Source organism: Crocodylus siamensis, chromosome 3, assembly GCF_052110815.1.
Source record: "Crocodylus siamensis isolate JL-2025a chromosome 3, ASM5211081v1, whole genome shotgun sequence".
NCBI classification, from domain to species: domain Eukaryota; kingdom Metazoa; phylum Chordata; order Crocodylia; family Crocodylidae; genus Crocodylus; species Crocodylus siamensis.
The window spans coordinates 1,503,061-1,520,960 of NC_143397.1; the positions used below are offsets into that span (position 1 = coordinate 1,503,061).

General features: G+C 57.8%; 1 protein-coding gene across 2 annotated transcripts in view; it reads right to left on the minus strand.

Moving 5' to 3' along the window:
• The window catches only part of LOC149867893 (phospholipid-transporting ATPase ID-like), a 68,477-nt gene that overhangs the window by 12,057 nt on the left and 38,520 nt on the right, over positions 1-17,900 (minus strand). For both annotated transcript variants that reach the window (XM_090037503.1, XM_090037504.1), the window contains 11 exons: positions 13,043-13,239; positions 12,649-12,857; positions 10,780-10,823; positions 8,107-8,272; positions 7,117-7,305; positions 5,278-5,393; positions 3,486-3,650; positions 2,654-2,765; positions 2,205-2,310; positions 1,689-1,836; positions 751-934 (listed from right to left, as the gene is read on the minus strand). In XM_090037503.1, the coding sequence (XP_089893629.1) occupies positions 751-934; positions 1,689-1,836; positions 2,205-2,310; positions 2,654-2,765; positions 3,486-3,650; positions 5,278-5,393; positions 7,117-7,305; positions 8,107-8,272; positions 10,780-10,823; positions 12,649-12,857; positions 13,043-13,239 (1,636 nt within the window). The remainder of the gene's footprint in view (positions 1-750; positions 935-1,688; positions 1,837-2,204; positions 2,311-2,653; positions 2,766-3,485; positions 3,651-5,277; positions 5,394-7,116; positions 7,306-8,106; positions 8,273-10,779; positions 10,824-12,648; positions 12,858-13,042; positions 13,240-17,900) is intronic.

The following is a 17,900-nucleotide window of genomic DNA, read 5'->3' on the forward strand; positions in this document are numbered from 1 at the left end:
ATTGAATTAAACCTAGTTATGGGAGCTCTTCGTAGGGCTGTGGAAGTAGCAAGGCGTCCTATAAAGAACAACCGCCCTGGGACCAGCAAGCAGCAGTTTGCAGCGTGGAAGGAAGAGGTGGAGAGCGTCCCAGGGGCGCTGAAACGTTCGCACAGAACCACACAGACTATTTACAGACATAAGAGCCGCTCATTATCCCCCTCCTCACCAGGCTCGTCCTCCCCCAGGATGTATTATGCTCCACTGCTCGCATTGCAGGACTGCACAGAGGCCCCAGCCAGCACCAGGGCCCCCGCAGCTGTCTGGACACATGGGCAGACGTGACCGTGGCCTCAAGGAGCTTGCCATCCAACCCCGGTAGGAGTGAGAAGGATGGGGTAACACTGAGGCAGCACGTGGCTGCCGGGCACGGTTTGCAGAGCTTGCTGCTATTCTCTGCAATGAGGGAGATCATCATCCTCCCTCTCGTTCGGGACGGCCTGTCTGAGAGTCAAAGCCACGGACACAACACGTGCAAAGAGCTCAGGATAAACCGACCGGAAGCTGGGCCCCTTCTCATTTTATCCTCAATGCTGCCAGCAAATGTGGGGGGCCTATCCCCAAGAAATGCTGCTTTCAGAAGCTGGCAACATAGACATCTCGACCTCCCCATGCAGGCCCCAGTCTGCCAGCACGGGTGCAAGCCCCTATTGCATGCACAGCAGCTCCGTGCCCCCGGCCAGGTACGGGTGCTGCAAGCCGGTCACTTACTCTTGATCATGCTGACATCGTTGGCTCCGTCGCCGATGGCCAGCGTCACGGCCTTCTTGTACTTCTTCACCAGCTCCACCACCTGCGCCTTCTGCAGCGGCGTCACCCGGCAGCAGATCACCACCTTGCACATGCAAGCCGTCCGCACCAGCTCCTGCTCCAGGTTCCCCTCCAGCGCATAGGCCTGCACGGGGAGGGAGAGAGACAGCGCGCTCTCAAGGAGGGGCCCGGCCAGCTCCTGGCACGGGACAGAGCCGAGCAGCGCAAGTCCAGCGCAGCGCAAGCCAGTCGCGGTGCCCGGAGGATCAAAGTCGGTGGCTCTCAACCTTTAAATCGACTCAAGGCACCCTTGTTGGACTCAGGAATGCCTCTGAAGTGCCGGCTCTGAGCTTTCACCTGTTTCTTGACTACAGGAAAGTACTCGCGATGAAAATTTTGCAAGGAAAATACTTCCGTGGCAAAGAATTCGGCGAGCCCACAGCAGGAAGCGAGCTCACAAGGCCCCTGCTCAAGGCAGAAGCATCCCTGACTAAACTATTCCAGCCAAGTGTCTTTCCAACCATCTCCTGAAAACTTCCAGAGAGGAGATCCCACAACTTCTGCAACGTTGGACCACCCATCCCCGACATCGGCAGGGGACTGAACCTGCCCCCCTGCACTGCCTGGAGGGAAGGAGCAGCCCCCGGGAAGCGACGTTGGTCAACAGGGCAAACTCTCCTGGTGCTAAAAGCCCTTTGCTTTTTCTGGCTACTGGAGAATGGGGCGGCTCTGTGCAATCGGCTGCATCTCCTGCCTGCGTCTCTCCCCGGAGAGATGTTTGGCACTGAGAGGGCCAAGCTCGAGCCTTCATCTGGAAGTAGCTGTCCCGCACGCTGCAGGGCCACGGTCCCATTTCCCCACGTGCCCAGGTCCTAACGGCAATGCTGCACCATCCTTACCAGGCTGTGGCCGTTGATGATGAGGCCGTACACCCCGTTGGCTTGTTCCTCAGGCATGACGCACGACTTCTTGGTTTTCTTTTGAAACTGGACATTCACTTCATCACTCTCCGAGAAGGACTCCGGCTTCATCTTCTTCCGGGCATCCCTAAAGGCAGCAAGCACAGACTCAGAAAGGCCCCTGGCTTTTACAAAGCCCAGCTGTGGCAAAAGGAAAACTCGGAGGCTTGGGCCAGCGAGTGGGGCACGCCTGACCCGAGGAGGTACCAGAATAACTCGCCCTCCGCAGCCCAGGGCCTCCCCTTTCACAGCTGGATCAGATCAGACACTGCAGAAGCCCCCCCAAGGGCCCATCACATCCAGAGGATGCTGCAGTGAGACCCAGCACCGACTTCACGGCCACACCAGCGAGCTGCGCCAGGGGAAGGGAGGCGAGGGGAGACCAGACGAGGGCAGCCCCAGCTGCCACCCCGAAGCCGAAGCCCCGCACCGGCTGGCAGAGCTCGTGCCGCCTACCTGAGCTCGGCGAGGACGTCGTCGGAGGTGCTGCCCTCGATGATGAAGATGTCGGCCATGTCGTCGTACAGCAGGTTGCAGGAGTAGCCGATGTTCACCGCCGTCTCTGGGAACACAAGGACCCCAGGGATGCGCCAGCAGGAAGCAACCAGCCCCCTGATGGCTCCGAACGCAGCCTGTTTCCATGGTCGGGGGGCAAGGGCGCGCAGACCCCTCGGCGCACACGGGCTGGGGCCTCGGCACAACAGACTCAGCCTGCAGCCAGCGCTGGGGCTGTCGGAGGAGACCGGCAAGGCGCGGACGAGGGAGCTGGGAGCAGCGTGGTCTGGAAGGACGACACTCCTCCCTGCCGGCCCGGCTGGAAGGAAATACCAGCACGCGGGGCCTGGGACGGAGGCAGACCGGGACACGAGCGAGAAGGGGGACACCGGGTGCCACGGCCCTGTTACCTTGCTTGTCTCCGGTCAGCACCCAGAGTTTAATGTGAGCCTTGCTGAGGGTCTCGATGGTCTGCGGGACCCCGTCCTGCAGCTTGTCCTCGATGGCCGTGGCGCCCAGCAGCTGAGCAGGGAGCGGGAGAGAAAGGATGAGCCTTCCCGCATGGCCGGGCAGTCGCTGCAGCGGTGCAGGGCTCCCACCCGCCCTCTCCTCTCCGCCAGCAGCTCCAACAAACGCACCAAAAGCAGGCAGCAGGCTGGTCATCCCGGGCTATGGCCCACCCCGACAGCTCCCTGGCTCTCTCAACCCCCCTGGGAACATCCCTCCATAAGGTGCCACCCCTACATCCCTTACGGCCTGACGGGATTTGCAAGGAGTCTGCTAGCAAGGCTGACACGGCAAGGAGGAAACCTAGCTCCAGCTTTGCAGAAGGCTGCATGGCAGAGGTCAGGGCCTGGCTCCAACCCCCTGGTCAAACTGGACGTCGCCTTCCTCCGTAGCAGGAGCACAGCCACTGCTTGGGCCCCCGGGAGCATCCATCGGCAACACTGCATAGAAGCGGGACTTGGGGCAGGTTCAGGTGTTAGGTCTGTGCTGACAACCGTCCTATGTAGACTTCAGATGGTGGTTCGGGCAGGGCTGATGCCATGGGGCAGGGGTGAGACTGGATGCGACCCTTGTAGCTCCCTTCCACCCCACTGCTCTGGGATTCTCCATCTCATCACAACTCAGCTGCTCAGACACCCGTGCAAGTTGCAATAAAACAGTCCCGGTGCCCAGTGGCCAAACACGCCAGCTACCGGACCTCCCCAGCGCCGAGCCCAGGCCACACGCAAGACCAACCATTAAGTCTTTCTCGACCTCCTCGTACAACTCGGACAGCTTCTCTTCCCGCCCTTCCAGGTCGGTGCTCGCTTGGTGGTGCCGCTTGATCCAGTCCTCAAAGTATTCTTCCTCCAAGTTTTTGAAGGCCACGACCAGCGTCCGCAAGCCTTCCCCAGCAAACTCCTGCAAGGCACCAGAGGGACGGGAGACATCAGAGCAAAACCCAGCTTCCTACTTGGTTTTTATAGAGTGGCTTTTTACACACCCTCCGGTGTTTGCCAACCACTGCCCCGGCTTTCGCAGGGAATGCAATGAAGAGCTGCACCTGATCCGGATCACAGCTCCTTTCCCCGCTTTGCTGCCAGCCTACCATTTACACACGGCCACATCCCAAATCTGGCTGCAGCAATTTTCCATTGGCAAGGCACCCGTGTTACTGTGCAGGCAGGGGAGCCACCCCCAAGGTTTTCAGACTGGCGCGTGCAAAGTAAGACCAGCCGCATGTGCAAAGTAATGATCACACCCTAAAAATGGCTGTCCAGCTACAAAAAGGGCCAACCAGCTATGAAGCAAGTGTCTGAAAATGTTTAACAACTCTAGAGCTGAGTTTCTACCCAGCTTTCGTTTGATCACGTAGCAGGGCCCCAGGGTGAACGATTGGCATGAATGCAGGGGAGGAGAGGGGTCACGAATGCAGGGGGTAGGGGTGACATATTGCAGCGGTGACGGATGTGTGATCATCCGGTCAAACACAGCAGTGGGACAGGGTGTCTCGCATGTCCGCCATGGCGGTCACCCCCCATGCATGCTCAGTGCCAGCAGCTGCATGTTTGGCACATCTGCCACAGTGGAAATATAGACCCTGACACCTGGCACTGCCAGACCAGCAGGAAGGATGCCTTTTTCCCCCGCTCTGCAAGAGCAGGGGCTGGTCTGTCCACCATCACCATCCTCATGGGTCCCCCAGTGTGGGAACAACTTAAGGGCAGCTGCCTCAGGAAGACACTGTATCCTCAGCCCATGCCCCATCTGCTGCAGCTGCCCCGTGCCACCTGCTTTTGGAATCACGTGATGTGTCCACGTAGCCCCTTTCTGCTGCCACCAAGCCCACTGAAGCTCTGGGGCTCCGTGCCAGCCACAATTTAGATGACCCATGCCTCCGAATACGTGTCCCGCTGCTCTGTCGTGCTGCAACCTGGGCAGGCTGGTCCTCAGCCTCGGCGCTGCGGCTTACGGGCTCTCCAGCCTGCTCTTCAAAGACGCAACCTGAACCGAGCCCTGGTTACCGGTTCGGGCTGGAGAGCCAGGCACCCTGCCCTCGGGCTCATGCGCCAGAGAAAGAAACCAGGAGCCTGGAGCTGAGACGCTCTGCACCGCCCTGCCAGCATGCTGCAGCTTTTCCAGACAGAGGAAAGGAAGCTGGTTTATTGCCCGGTGCCGCCTCCACCCTTGTCTCTGCAGGACCCACCCTGAGGGGCGGCAGTCAGGCCCCGCAGCCCATCTCACGCCACTCGGACCTCAGGCTGCCCCCGGCCTGGGCTGCGCCTGAAAAGGCCGACGGCCTGGCTACCCATCGTCTGCTGCCCGAGCTCTGCAGACGCTGCTGCGCGAGCACACGCCGACGCACGCGATGTTCGCTCAGCTGCTTCCCGAGAGTGTGCACAACAGCCCTGCCCTTAAGGAGGAACGAGGGGCTCCTTCCAGGCTGCTCGAGAGACGTGTCGGCCTCGCTGCTAACCCACGCCCAGCCGCGAGAGTCTCGAAGAGGGGGGATGCCCGGCTGAGGGGTCTCCTCGCGGGCAGCACTCACGTTCAGGTGCTCCGTGGTCTCCTCCTTGAGGTCCTCGCAGGAAGGATGCAGCAGCTCGTAGAGGATCGTGTCGGCCCCTTTGCAGTACAAGGTCAAGTTGCCTTCCGGGCTGCGCACTAAAAGCAATGGGGAGAAAGGTGCTGAGAAACCCCAGACCCTGGCACGCGGGACCTGCGGTACTCGCCTTATAGCCCAGGGGCATTGCACCTCTGCCGTGGGCACCCAGCCTGTCAGGGCACAAGGGACACATCTAGGTTGCAGAGGATGGAGGACGGGGCAGCTGCTCTCCTCTCCAGATGTGTCCGGCAGACCGCAGGCCCCAGCCCGCCCCGGCTCCTCTTGCCCCGCAGGCAGCATACAGAGGAAAGGACGTCCACAGCCAGGCGCCAGGCCAGCCCGTCCTCCAGGCCCCGGCTGTGCAGGCAGCGAGTTCACCATGCCACCAAAGCCTGTGCCCCACAGTAAGCCCTGGTGCGTCCGCACCCCTCTGCCCCGAGACTGCTCCTCCCCTGACGCCACTCGAGTCTCTTCTCCTCCTGCTCCCAAATTCATTGCTCAGGTTTTTTGCAGCTGAATGCAAAGAACAAGCTCCCCGTGTTGGGGAGTCCTTGCACCCTCCCCCTCAGGGCTGGGGGTCCCCACTTCCCTCCTCTCCGCTAAGCTAATCCCACAGACAGGCTCAGTCCAAATGCCGGTGACTAGCACATGAGCGCGGGCAGATCTGCAAGAGCAGAGACCCAGGTCCGTGACCCCCCACTGCTGGTGCAATGCCCCCAGGTACAGGTCACGGTCCCAGAGTTCACCTATTCCCGGTTGGATCGGCCAAGCGGTCATTTGCTTCCCTTTCTGCTCTGTGTCACGGGGGTTTGAAGCCTCCCCCAGAGGCGCTGGCTGCAGCCCAGGCTGGGGCTGGGGCTGGGGCTGGGCTGGGCCAATGCTCCTGCTGGGACCAGCCCAGCAGGGTCCTGGCTGGAGGGTCTCACCCCTGCGCTCGGGGTCAGGAAGGGATTTTCCCCCCGGTCACATTGGTACGTACTGGGGGGGTTGCCTTCCTCTGCAGTGGGTGCAGGGCCTCTGCCTGGGATCGACTGGGCATCTATTAACCTTTTACAGAAGCAGGATGTTGGTGGCTGTGGCCCCCCGGCTCTCCCGGGGTAGGGGCAGGTGTGATGCCCGGGGCTGTCTCAGGACTGACTCTGTAGATTTGCCCAGAGGTTGGATGATGGGTTTGTCCGGGCTGGTCTGGACAAAGCTGATCGTGCCTCAAGCAGGGCTTGGAAGAGTTGTGACCCCGCAGGTCCCTTCCAACCCTGCTTTGCTATGACCTCAAAGTAATGGGGGGGCGGGGAATACAAAACAGTTTGAAATCTGAAATGTATAAAGCCCCAAGGTGCAGAAGTCTGTGGGCAGTCAGGAACCTGCCTTGACTGCAGGACGGACGCTGGGTATCTGTGTCCACCCCACCCATTAGCACGTGTACCTACGTCTTCTCCACTGTGTAGCTGCTAGTGGTCGTTGGCCTGGTTGCTCAGGTCCCTATAACCAGGGGGCAAGGCCTCTTCGGACAAAATAAATAAAAGGACTGCTGTAACTCTGAGCATAAGGGCTGCTTTGCTGAGGGAGGTGAGATGCATTGCCTCCACCTCTCTGCAATGAAGACGTGCATCACGGAGGGCCAGCCCCCGAGACTCCCCTTTACTTGCCCACATCAGGGCTTGCGTAGTGCCTGCCCTGTGGCCTCTACCTGCCCCGCTCTCCCGAGTGCCCCTTCCTAGAAAAACCACGCGGGCAAGGACTCGCCACCCAGAAAGCAAAGGCAGACGTGACCGGGGCACGCACCGATGACCGACATCCGTTTGCGCACGTTGTTGAAGTCCAGAATCGCCAGGAGCTGGTAGGTCTTGGTCTCCCCCATCTCCACCACCGTAATGGTCTCCGGCGTGCGGGCGCGGAAGACGAAGCCGAAGTTCCTGGCGGCGGTGACGAGGGCTCCCTCGTCGGGGGACTGGGCCTGGTACACCAGCTGACCTGCCGGGCCGAGGGGAAACAGCACCGTTAGGAGGGCGCTGGCTTGCTCCTGACACCAAGGGAGTTCAAGCTCTCAGGCTCCTGCTCATCCATCCCTGCGCCGTGCCCTACTGCTAGGTAGCACTCATGAGCATTTTCCTCCACCTCTCTGTGCCCCCCACTCACCCAGGCATGCTAGGATGGGGAAGCTCTGTTTAACCCCATAGAGGCCCTTCTTCGAGGTTGTTTCCTAGCCTCTGCTCCGGGGTTATCTCTCCTTTCTTGAAGGACTGTTCCCCAACCCAATGGTGCATCCCCCCAGGAGTTTTAGCTGCCTGCTGCCAGCCACTCTCCTTTCATTTATCTCCTGCACTGCACCAGTCCAGCTACCGTGTGCCTGGACCGCCAGCCTTCGCTGAGGAAGAAGGGGTGGGAGAGCCCCTTCACTGGAAGCTGAGGAAGACGGGCACAGCCCCCACCTGGAGCACTGGCTCAGCACGATTAACGAGCCGCTATCTAACGAGCTGCAGCCTGCATTGCTCCTGTGTGAAGGAGGGACGCGGGGCAGAACTTCATTCCCAGCACTGCTACTAGCTCACTGCTCACGTGGTCTCTGCGTCACGTGTACAAGCGCCCTGTAGACGCGACTGCAGCAGTGTCCGGCTTCTGCACAAGGAGCCGCAGAGCGTGCAAGTCTCTTGTGCTCTACCCTTTACCAGCATGCAACAGCATGCAACTCCTTTGCACATTATAAGGACCCACTGCAGTCTTCAAGCTACAAAGACCACGGCTGCTTAGCTCAGTGCTTTCCGGGAGCCTCACCTTCCACCTTCTCCTCCGGCATCACCGTGTGGCACAGTGAGAGCAAGCGGAAAAAGCTGTGCGTCGGGGCATCATTTAGCTTCACGGCTTCCACCAGGCTGTGGTCGTAGAACACAAACTTGGGGTCGGCCAGCGGGTTGTAGGAGAAATCCACCTTCTCCGTCTTCTGTAGAAGGAAGGATCCCCGTCACCGCTGCAACATGTCACCCGTACCCCCTTCACTCGCAGTAACTCCTCTCCTCCCATGCATTCGTGTCAATCACTCATCCTGGGGCCCTGCTAGACAGTCAAATGGAAGCTGGATGGAGACCAGCTCTAGGTTATTACACATTTTCAGGCACTTGCTTTATAGCTGGTTGTCTCTTTTTGTAGCTGGACAGCCATTTTCATGAATACAAAAAGGGGCAGATGAGAATAGGATGGGGTTCAACATAGACAAATGCAGGGTGCTGCACCTGGGGAGAAGGAATCCACAGCACACAGACAGGCTGGGGAGCGCTCCCTTGTGAGCACAGAGGCAGAAAGGGATCTTGGAGTCATTATTGACTCCAAGATGAACATGAGCCACCAATGCCAGACCACAGCCAGCAAGGCCAGCCATACCTTGTCGTGCATCCACAGATGCATCTCAAGCCGGTCCAGAGAGGTGATCCTCCCCCTCTGTGCGGCACCGGTCAGGCCACAGCTGGAGTACCGCGTCCAGTTCTGGGCGCCGCACTTCAAGAGGTATGTGGCCAACTTGGAGAGGGTTCAGAGGAGGCCACTCGCATGGTCAGGGGCAGCAGGGCAGGCCCTACGAGGAGAGACTGCGGGACCTGAACCTGCTCAGCCTCGGCAAGAGGAGGCTGAGGGGGGACCTGATGGCTGCCTACAAACCCATCAGGGGAGATCAACAGCAAATAGGTAGAGCCCCATTCTTCCCAGCACCACCTGGGGTGACAAGGAGCAATGGAAATAAGCTGATGGAGAATAGGTTTAGGCTAGCAATCAGGAGGCAATATTTTACAGTTAGGGTGGCCAGAATCTGGAACCAACTTCCCAGGGAAGTGGTCCTCGCCCCTGCCTTGGGCAAATTCAAGAGACGTTTGGACGATCACCTGTCTGGGGTCTTGTGAACCCAGCATTCACCCCTGCCTGTGGCCGGGGGTCAGGCGAGATGATCTGCTCACGTCCCTCCCTGACCCTTGCTATTACGAAACTACGGCATGATCATTACTTTGCACATGTGGCTAGTCTTCCTTTGCACGTGCCAGTGCCACTTAAATTGTGCAATCTTTATTTTGCACCTGTGGCCGATCTAAATTTATTCTGTAATTTATTCTGTTAATTGTGTAATATATGTCACGTGTAGCAGAGGCCTAAGGTGCTTCTCCCCACCCTACCGTGCTCCTGGAAGTTGCTCTTATAGGACGCTGGCTATAGGAGGTAAACAGCACATAAAGAACCGCTGTGGGGTGTGTTCTCGCTTCCAGGCAGCATGCTATTGATCCCAGTAGCTGCAGCCAGGAGCAGAAGTAGGAGGCTTCACTGAGCAGGGAAATGCAGTGCTGCCTTCCCGGAGCAGGGAGCAAACCAGCCTGGAGAAAAGGCTGATTGCAAGAGGTGAAACTGCAGCACCAAGCCCCTACCCCATCTCCGATTCTCCATAAAAGGTGCCCAGCCCAGAGCAGGGCCCAGCAGAGCAACAGCCAGCACGTGGGTCCCAAATGTGACATCCTACTAGGGGAATGCACCGCCGGAGCCTGCCCAGGCCCCAACCCCAATTCAGCCCCGTCTCTGCTGAGATCAGACTTTCCAGGGAGTGACTCATGGCTCCAGCAGCCCACGCTGGCATTTGGAGCTGACCAGATGAGCAACGTCCCCTGCCAGGATGCAGAGCAGAGCTCGGACACGCAGGGGAGAGCCCGGCCTCTGACCTGCCGGGGTTAGCCTGGGGGCAGGGACCTAGCAGACCCCACTTGGGGTACGGGCTTGGCCAGAGAAAGGTATTTTCCCCTTAAAGCAGCCAACCCTTCACATGCTGCTGCCTGAGAGAGAGGCAGGTCTAGAGGCAGAGCAGGGAGGGCACGCCGCCAGTTGTGCCAAAAGTTATTTATGCACCTCCTGTGCCAAGAGCAAAATAAAGGATGACTGGAAATGGGTGCATGGAGCAGGATGTGGGATCAGAGCATACACACACACACTTATCATTCGTTAATTTACTTGCTGCACAGATTTATCTAGCGTGCGAGGGGCAGAGGCACCGTTCAAGGGGAGGAAGGCAGGCCTGGAGGGACCAGGGGGAGGGTTGTACAGCAGGGGTAGGGCTGTGCCTCATCCCTGCTCACTGCCTGGTTTGCTAATGCTCGTGGTTTTTCTGAAAGGTGCAGTGCTCAGGGGTCCAGGCAGATGTTCACCCATGCTGGTCTGCTACCTGCACTCAGGGGTGCTAAATGTCCTGCTCATAATATACCCTGAGCTTGCAGCAAAATCCCCAGAAAGGCAGGGGAGCCATGGGCAGTCAGCTTCTCAAAAGCAGGCTCTGATGATCTTATTACACCTGTCAGGGGAGGGCTCCTTGGCCCCAGATGCCAGAGCCTGGGGTTGCATCTGGGCTGGACATGGACGTGCCCATCAGCCTCTAGGCAGGCAGGTCCAGGGGATCACAGAGCCTGTGGGCAGCTCATTGCTTACCTCGGTAATCTCAATACTATTCTTCATCACGTCGTACACATCACCTGCGGGTTAGAAACAGGCGGCGGTCACTCATTGCATGCATGCTTCGAGCCTCCGGTGCTAGGAGGCTCTGGTTAAACTGGCTTTAAAGTTGGGGCCAAGTGAAAAGGTAATAACAAGAGCACGTGATCAGGTAGCCAGGAGTGGTGACTGCAAGGGCTGCACTGTCCAGAATGGGAAGGACCATCAGGGTAACCTCCCCGTCCCTGCATGGGCATGAAGAGGGGCCGATATCAAGGAGACACAAAGTGACTTCCACCAGCAGAAGGTGTGGTGCAGCGCAGTGCCCCAGCGGTCAGTCCTGAGGCCAGTTTTTTTTCGATATCTTCTTTATGACCTGAAAGATGGGATGGATGCACCCTCGGCAAGTTTGTCGATCACACCAAGCTGGGGGGGAGTAGTAGATACTCCGGAGAGCAGGGCTAGGACCTCGACACAGCGGAGGACTGGACCAAAAGAAATCTCATGAGGTTCAGCAAGGACAAGTCCAAAGTCCTGCACTGGTGCAGGCTGGGGGGGCACGGGCTGGGCAGCAGCTCTGCAGAAAAGGACCTGGGGGGGCAGGGGACAAGAAGATGGACAGGAGCCAGCGTGTGCCCTTGGTGCCAAGGAGGCTACCGGCATCCTGGGTGCATCGGTAGGAGTGTTGCCAGGGCAGTGATCCTTCCCCTCTGTGCAGCACTGGGGAGGCCACATCTGGAGTCCTGTGTCCAGCTGTGGGCCCCAAGACAGAAAGGATGTGGACACACGGGGGAGAGTCCAGCAGAGGGCAATGGAAATTGTTTGGGAGCTTTGATTAACAGTGTTACAGCAAGTTAACTAGCCTGCTATAACAAGTTATTCCCCAAGCAGCGGTATTGCTTAGACAGGGGCTGCTCTACAGCTTATTTTTGGTCTGTAAGGCTGCTTGCTCTATACAGAATCATAGAAGCGGGGCTGGAAGGGACTGCCAAAGTTGCATCTAGTCCAACCCCTGCCTGAGGCGGGATCAGCCCTGTCCAAATCATCCCAGACAGCTAAACTCATCATAAAACCACCATCAGCCCTGTTGCGACAGAAGACATCACACCCAAATCTGCCATAGGGAAAGCAGGGGTCTGTGGCGGCCAACAACCTGCCGCTATAAAAGGGTGTTAATAGATGCTCCTGAGATCCCAGACAGACAAAGGCGACCCCCACCTCCTCCCAGTCCGGACCGGTCTGATCAGGGGAAAAAATCCCCCCCGACACCAATCAGTCTGACCCTGAGCAGAGGGGCAAGACCCTCTAGCCAGGCCCACTTAAGTCCCAACAGGAGCACAGCCACAGCCCAATTAGCTTTATAAGTTATTTGGCTTCTCCTGTTTTGCTTGTTTTATACGTTACTTCGTTCTCTTCTGTAAGCCGCCCTGAGCCCATGTTGGGAAGAGCCAGGCATTTCAGTCTAATAAATAGGTAAGCCCTTCCTTCCACAGACCACATGCTATTTCTGGGGACTAAAATGAAATGCAACCAAACCAGCGGGCAGTCCATTTAAAATTAACCACAGGCCACTCTTTTTTCATCCAGCGTGCCATTGAAGGGGAGCGCTCGTGGCCACTAAATGCTCTGGGAGCTAACCGCTTAGCCGGATTCAGCGAGGGACCGGACACGTCCTTGGAGGAAAGGGGCATCGGTCGGTATTGAGCAAGGGAGCGAGGGGCACGGGCTGTGCATCCCAGCTTCCTCGACCTTATAGACTTCATAGGCATTAGGGCTGGAAGGGGCTTTAAATGCGGGGGGCTGCAAGGGAGAGGGGAACAAGCGAAAGCCCAGCGCGTGGGGAGGGAGGGAAGTGGCTGCTCGTACCATAGGACTTCCCGTTGATGGAGCACTTGTTGAAGGCCATGATGTTCTGGGTGAGCGTCCCCGTCTTGTCCGAGAAGATGTACTTGATCTGCCCTAGCTCCTCGTTGAGCGTGGTGGTGCGGGCCTGCGCCGGCGTGTCCTTCGGCGGGTAGTACATCTTCCGGTCCCAGTCGATATAGAAGCTGTTGCCCAAGCGAATGATCTCCACGCTGGCGGGGAAGAAGGGGAGACGAGGGGACAGGGTCAGGACGGAGCGGGACGGCGCGTCCCCGGGGTCAGGCCAGAAGCATCGCAAGGGGCCGGCGCCGTGCACCGCAGGGAAACGCCGCTCGCTGCTCCGTGCGCGCGAGAGCTCGCCGCCACGCAACGCAGAAGCCGGGAAGCTGCCGCTTACCTGACGTAGAGCGAAATGGGCACCACGGTGTTCAGGATGATCACGTAGGACCAGAACATGAGGAACCCCGAGTAGGCAGCCGTGTTCACACCCTCCGCCCACGGCAGGTAGACCTGGAAGTAGTAGCCCTTGTCGTACTCCCAGATGCCGTTCCCAATCGCCAGGATGAAGCACATCAGGGCCAAGAAGGCAAAGATCTGCGTGACGGAAAGAGATTTTATTGCAGAAGCAAACAGGGCTGGCGTTCATCACAGCAAGCCACAGAGACAGCAGGGCGACTTGTTTTATGAGGATGCGAACAAAGACGGGGTTGACAGCACTTCACACCAAAGACCTTGTTCCCCGCACCTCGGGCAAAGCACGACGGACGGTTCAACCTCAGGCGCTTCGGGATGCTAGAAGAGCACGGCAAGCAGCTGTTGCAAAGCACGACACAGGGCACACTGCTCCTTACACCCCTGCCTGGAGCGGGCTGGCAGAAAAGCTGCGATCACTGACCACTTCCCCCCGGCCATTTGCAGGATGCCTTACGTGGCCAGATGCAAAACGTCCTTAGAGACTAAAGAAGGGAATTTCTGAATGCAACGTCCTGCGCTCAGCTCAGTACTGGAGCCCCTCGCTCCAAGGGACCAAGCAGAGTTAATTGCTAAACTAAGGGGGGGGGAACAATTCAATGGTTGCTTAGATACCAGTGATCCCGATCTGATTACATTTATTTAGTGCAAACAGAAGACAGCACCTACAGCAATGCAAACACTCAGACCTCTGGAGAAGTCCACTTCCCAAATTTGAAAGCAATCGCCGGCATACTGGACTGGAAGCGTCATTTCCAGAGCGCAAAGGGCAAATAGAAACTGGGAGCTGTCCAAGAATGTCCGAGCACAGCCCCAAAAAACTACTGCACAAACAAAAGTTTTCATGGTCAAGGACCCATCCCGGGCAAAGGCAATGCGAAAGGACCAATAAAACCTTATCAAGGAGGATGGATAAAGCAGGAAGCGTTCATGTCAACGAAGGACAGTTGGAAGGTGACGGAAAAGGGAAGTCTGAAGGCATGAGTGAAATGTCCGTGGGCGGCCGGCCTTTGTAACATCACATGAACGAAGAAAAAAACCTCAGGTCCACTGCTAAGCGTGAATGGTAACACGAGTTACACGCACAGCATTGCAGAAAGGAAGCTCTCGGGTGTGCATTTGCAGCAGCAAGGTATTGGCTGTTTTGGCTCTATTTAGGGGATCTAAATAGAGGCTTATGGGGGGTAAGGGTGGCTTATTGCCCAGGACACTGGACTTGGAGGTCTGGATTTGTTTGCCAGCTCAGCCACAGCCTTCCTGCGTCACCATGGGACAGTCACCATCTCCAGGTACAGCTTGCCATGCCTGTGAAAGGCAGGCAGCATTTCTCCTCCTCCAAGATGTATTGGGAGGCGTTGTTAGATCATGCTGACGGGTGCCATAAAAAAAGCCTCAGTTCCCCTAACACCTTCTGCTCCGCTCCCACGCAGGTGCTAAAAGCGGCGGGTTGTGCGTTCATACGCACAAGGAAAACACCAGGCACCACTTGAAGCACTCACGAGATGGAGCACAAGTGCTACCCGGCCTCTCCCCTTGTCCACCCGCTCACACCCACGGTGTGCCAAGTAGGCGCGTGACGCACGGGCCTGGGCAGAGGTCAGCAGCCTGCTACGCTGGCTGTAACAATCGTGCAAAGGGGTGAGGGAGCTGTTAGCCCGGCAGCTACAAAGCCTCGTGTCTGCTAGGGGGACAAGGCAGTGGCTTGGGTCTCTGTGCGCCGTGCACTGCAGCAAAGCAAGGACAGTGCAAGTCTGGGTGCAGTATTGGACACTGCCTGCCCCGACTGCAGTGGCACCATCCAGTGCAGGACACTCCACACCTGCAGGACGGGGCAGTCCCAGACTGCTCCCGATAGACGCCGGCTCCTGAGAGCGGAGCAGGAATGCCAGACCATGACCCGAAACTGTCTCCATGCCTGTATTTGTACACAGAGCCCTGCTCCTCTCGCTGAAGCAAACAGGCACGTGCAGCTGGCACGGAGAGCTATTTACCAGAAACTGCTCCTTCGCGGGGTTGGGGTGGAGCAGCCGCCCTTTATCGGATGCAAGTTTCATAGTTTCATAGTAGCTAGAGTCGGAAGGGACCTAGGTAGATCATCTAGTCCGACCCCCTGCCTTGGCAGGAAAGAGCACCGGGGTCAGATGACCCCGGCAAGGTGCTCATCTAACTTCCTTTTAAAAATCCCCAGGCTAGGAGCCTGCACCACTTCCCCTGGAAGCCGGTTCCAGGCCCTAGCCGCCCTGACTGTGAAGTAGCGCCTCCTAATATCTAATCTAAACCTACCCTCGCACGAAGGATGCTCCATCCTGCTGGACGGCGCGTCCCGGCTGCAGGACACGAACGTCCAGCTCGGCTCTCAAGGAAGGGCCGGGCTTCCCTCGCGGCAATCGGAGCCGCAGACGAGCCTTTCCCAAACACGAGGAATGCCTGCGTACTTCTGCCCCATCCCATTCACAGCACAAAAGGGGCTGCCTTGAACTGGGACAGGGACAGCAGGCCCTGCTTAATAATTACTTTGCGCCTGGAAGAGTTACAGACCATTACACACAGAGCAGCCCCTCCTGGCATTTGGCCCGAGCCAGACTGGTTTCACCTGCAATAAGATTATTTTTAGCTGCGAGCTGGATTCAGCAAAGGGCAGCACTGTGCATTATCCAGGCTTTGCAGCGCAACCTGCTACCTCCGCTTCGGGTCCGCCTCCCCTGTCCGAGGATGCAGCAGGAAGGAGCTGGCCGTGGGAGCAGAACTGCTTAGCAGCGAGGGGTTGAAAAACTGAGTTATACTTAAATAGCTAAGTACCAGGTGCCTTAAAAATGCCCGACAGAGAGAGAAAGGCAAGACTTGATCCCTCAGCCTCAAAGGACCCAGGACGATGCAATGAGCCTCCGCTTGCTGCATGAAAGAAAAGGCCCATGTGGAAGTAGAAGAGGAGGGGTTAACCCCTGAGCAAAGGCAAACTTCAGGGCTCCACAATTAGCATCACAACCAGCAGCTCCACCGTTGCCCCATCCCTCCTTCCCACTGCCAGCACCCCCAAGGGATCTCGCCTGGCCCTTCACGCCTCTCCCACCTCTGGCCTGCCACCACCTCATGGCCTGTTGCTCTGATTGCCCCTTTGCTGCCTCTCCCTGGCATTTGGGGTGTGCGTTGAGGCAAGCAGGGACTTAACAGGTCACATGCCTGCCCCACACCAGGTTGCTTGGCTTGAATAACACATCTGTCCTCTTGCTCGTCACACAGGCTGTGTATTTAAGGACTTTGAATAGAGTCCCCTCCTTTCCCCCTATATGTCTGACCCATGCCAGTTGCCCAGGGATGTGCAAGCTGTATAACACCGGGGTCTGTGCACACACAGTGCAAGAACCATGCTGTGTGCAGACACCTGAGCTAGCTCTGTGAACACTAATGCCTAGGCCAGCTGCACCACCCCACGCCCCAGCTCATTAGCTCTGACGCACACGTGCAAGAAGCCGAGGTGCAGATCTGCTGCTCCTGGCTGCGGAGCTCACTCGGGGATCTCTCCACAGGGTGCCGCCTTAAGCCATGTAGCCATCCCGTAGCTCTGACTTTTAATAAAGCCAACAGCTAAGCATGGTCTGAGCAAAGACCCCAGGACCTGGCTCTGGATCATATAATCATAGACAAGGAGGGTGGGAAGGGACCTCAGGGGGTCACACCTAGTCCAACCCCCTGCTCCAAGCAGGACCAGCCCCAACTACATCATCCCAGCCAGGGCTTTGTCTACTTGGGTCATAAACACCTCCAAGGATGGAGACGCCACCACCTCTCTGAGGAGCCTGTTCCAGTGCTTCACCACCCTCCTACTGAGAAGGTTTTTCCTGTTATCCAACCTCAACTTCCCTTGCTGCAGCTTGAGCCCATTGCTCCTTGTCCTGTCATCTGCCCCAGTGAGAGCCCAGCTCCAGCCTCTTTGCAGCCCCCGGCATGGGAGGTGAAGGCTGCTATTCAATCCCCCTCGGTCTTCTCTTCTGCAGGCTCAATCAGCCCATTTCCCTCAGCCTCCCCTCACCAGTCCTGTCCCCCAGCCCCACAACCATTTTCATTGCCCTCCACTGGACTCTCTCCAATGTGTCCACATCCTTTCTGCAGTGGGGGTCACAGCTGGACACAGGACTCCAGATGTGGCCTCACCAGTGCTGAATAGAGGGGACAAATCACTGCCCTCCATCTGCCGGCAACGCTCCTGTCAATGCAGCCCAGGATGCCGGTCGCCTTCTTGGCAGCAAGGGCGCACTGCTGGCTCATATCCAGCTTATTGCCCACTGTCACCTCCAGGTCCTTTTCTGCAGAGCTGCTGCCCAGCCCATCACCCCCAGCCTGCACCGGTGCAGGGGATTGCTCCATGCTAAATGGATGGCCAGAAAGGGATGCATGAAACCATGCATGGGTGCTGAGAGGCAGAAGAGCAGAGGCACTCTGACCCCAGGGCAGGCTGAAGGGAGTGCAAGTTTCCCACAGATTCAGCATTCACCCTGATGCTACAGGTGCCTGTGGTGACATAGAGACGTGACCCCCTTCAGTCCCCATCCAGCAGTCACTACCGGAGTCCACCCCAGTGCCACGCCTGGGGCCGGCGCGCATCAGATCTTCATTCACAAGCCCCGACAAGCAGCAGCATGAGCTATCCAGCCCCCGACACGCTCCAGAGGTGAACATCTGTGGCAGCTGCCGCCTCACGCCAGAAAGGACAAGGACCTGCTGCCAGAGGTGAATTAATCTGAGCTCAAGCATCTGGGGGGAGTCGTGCAAGCTGGGGCACAGGC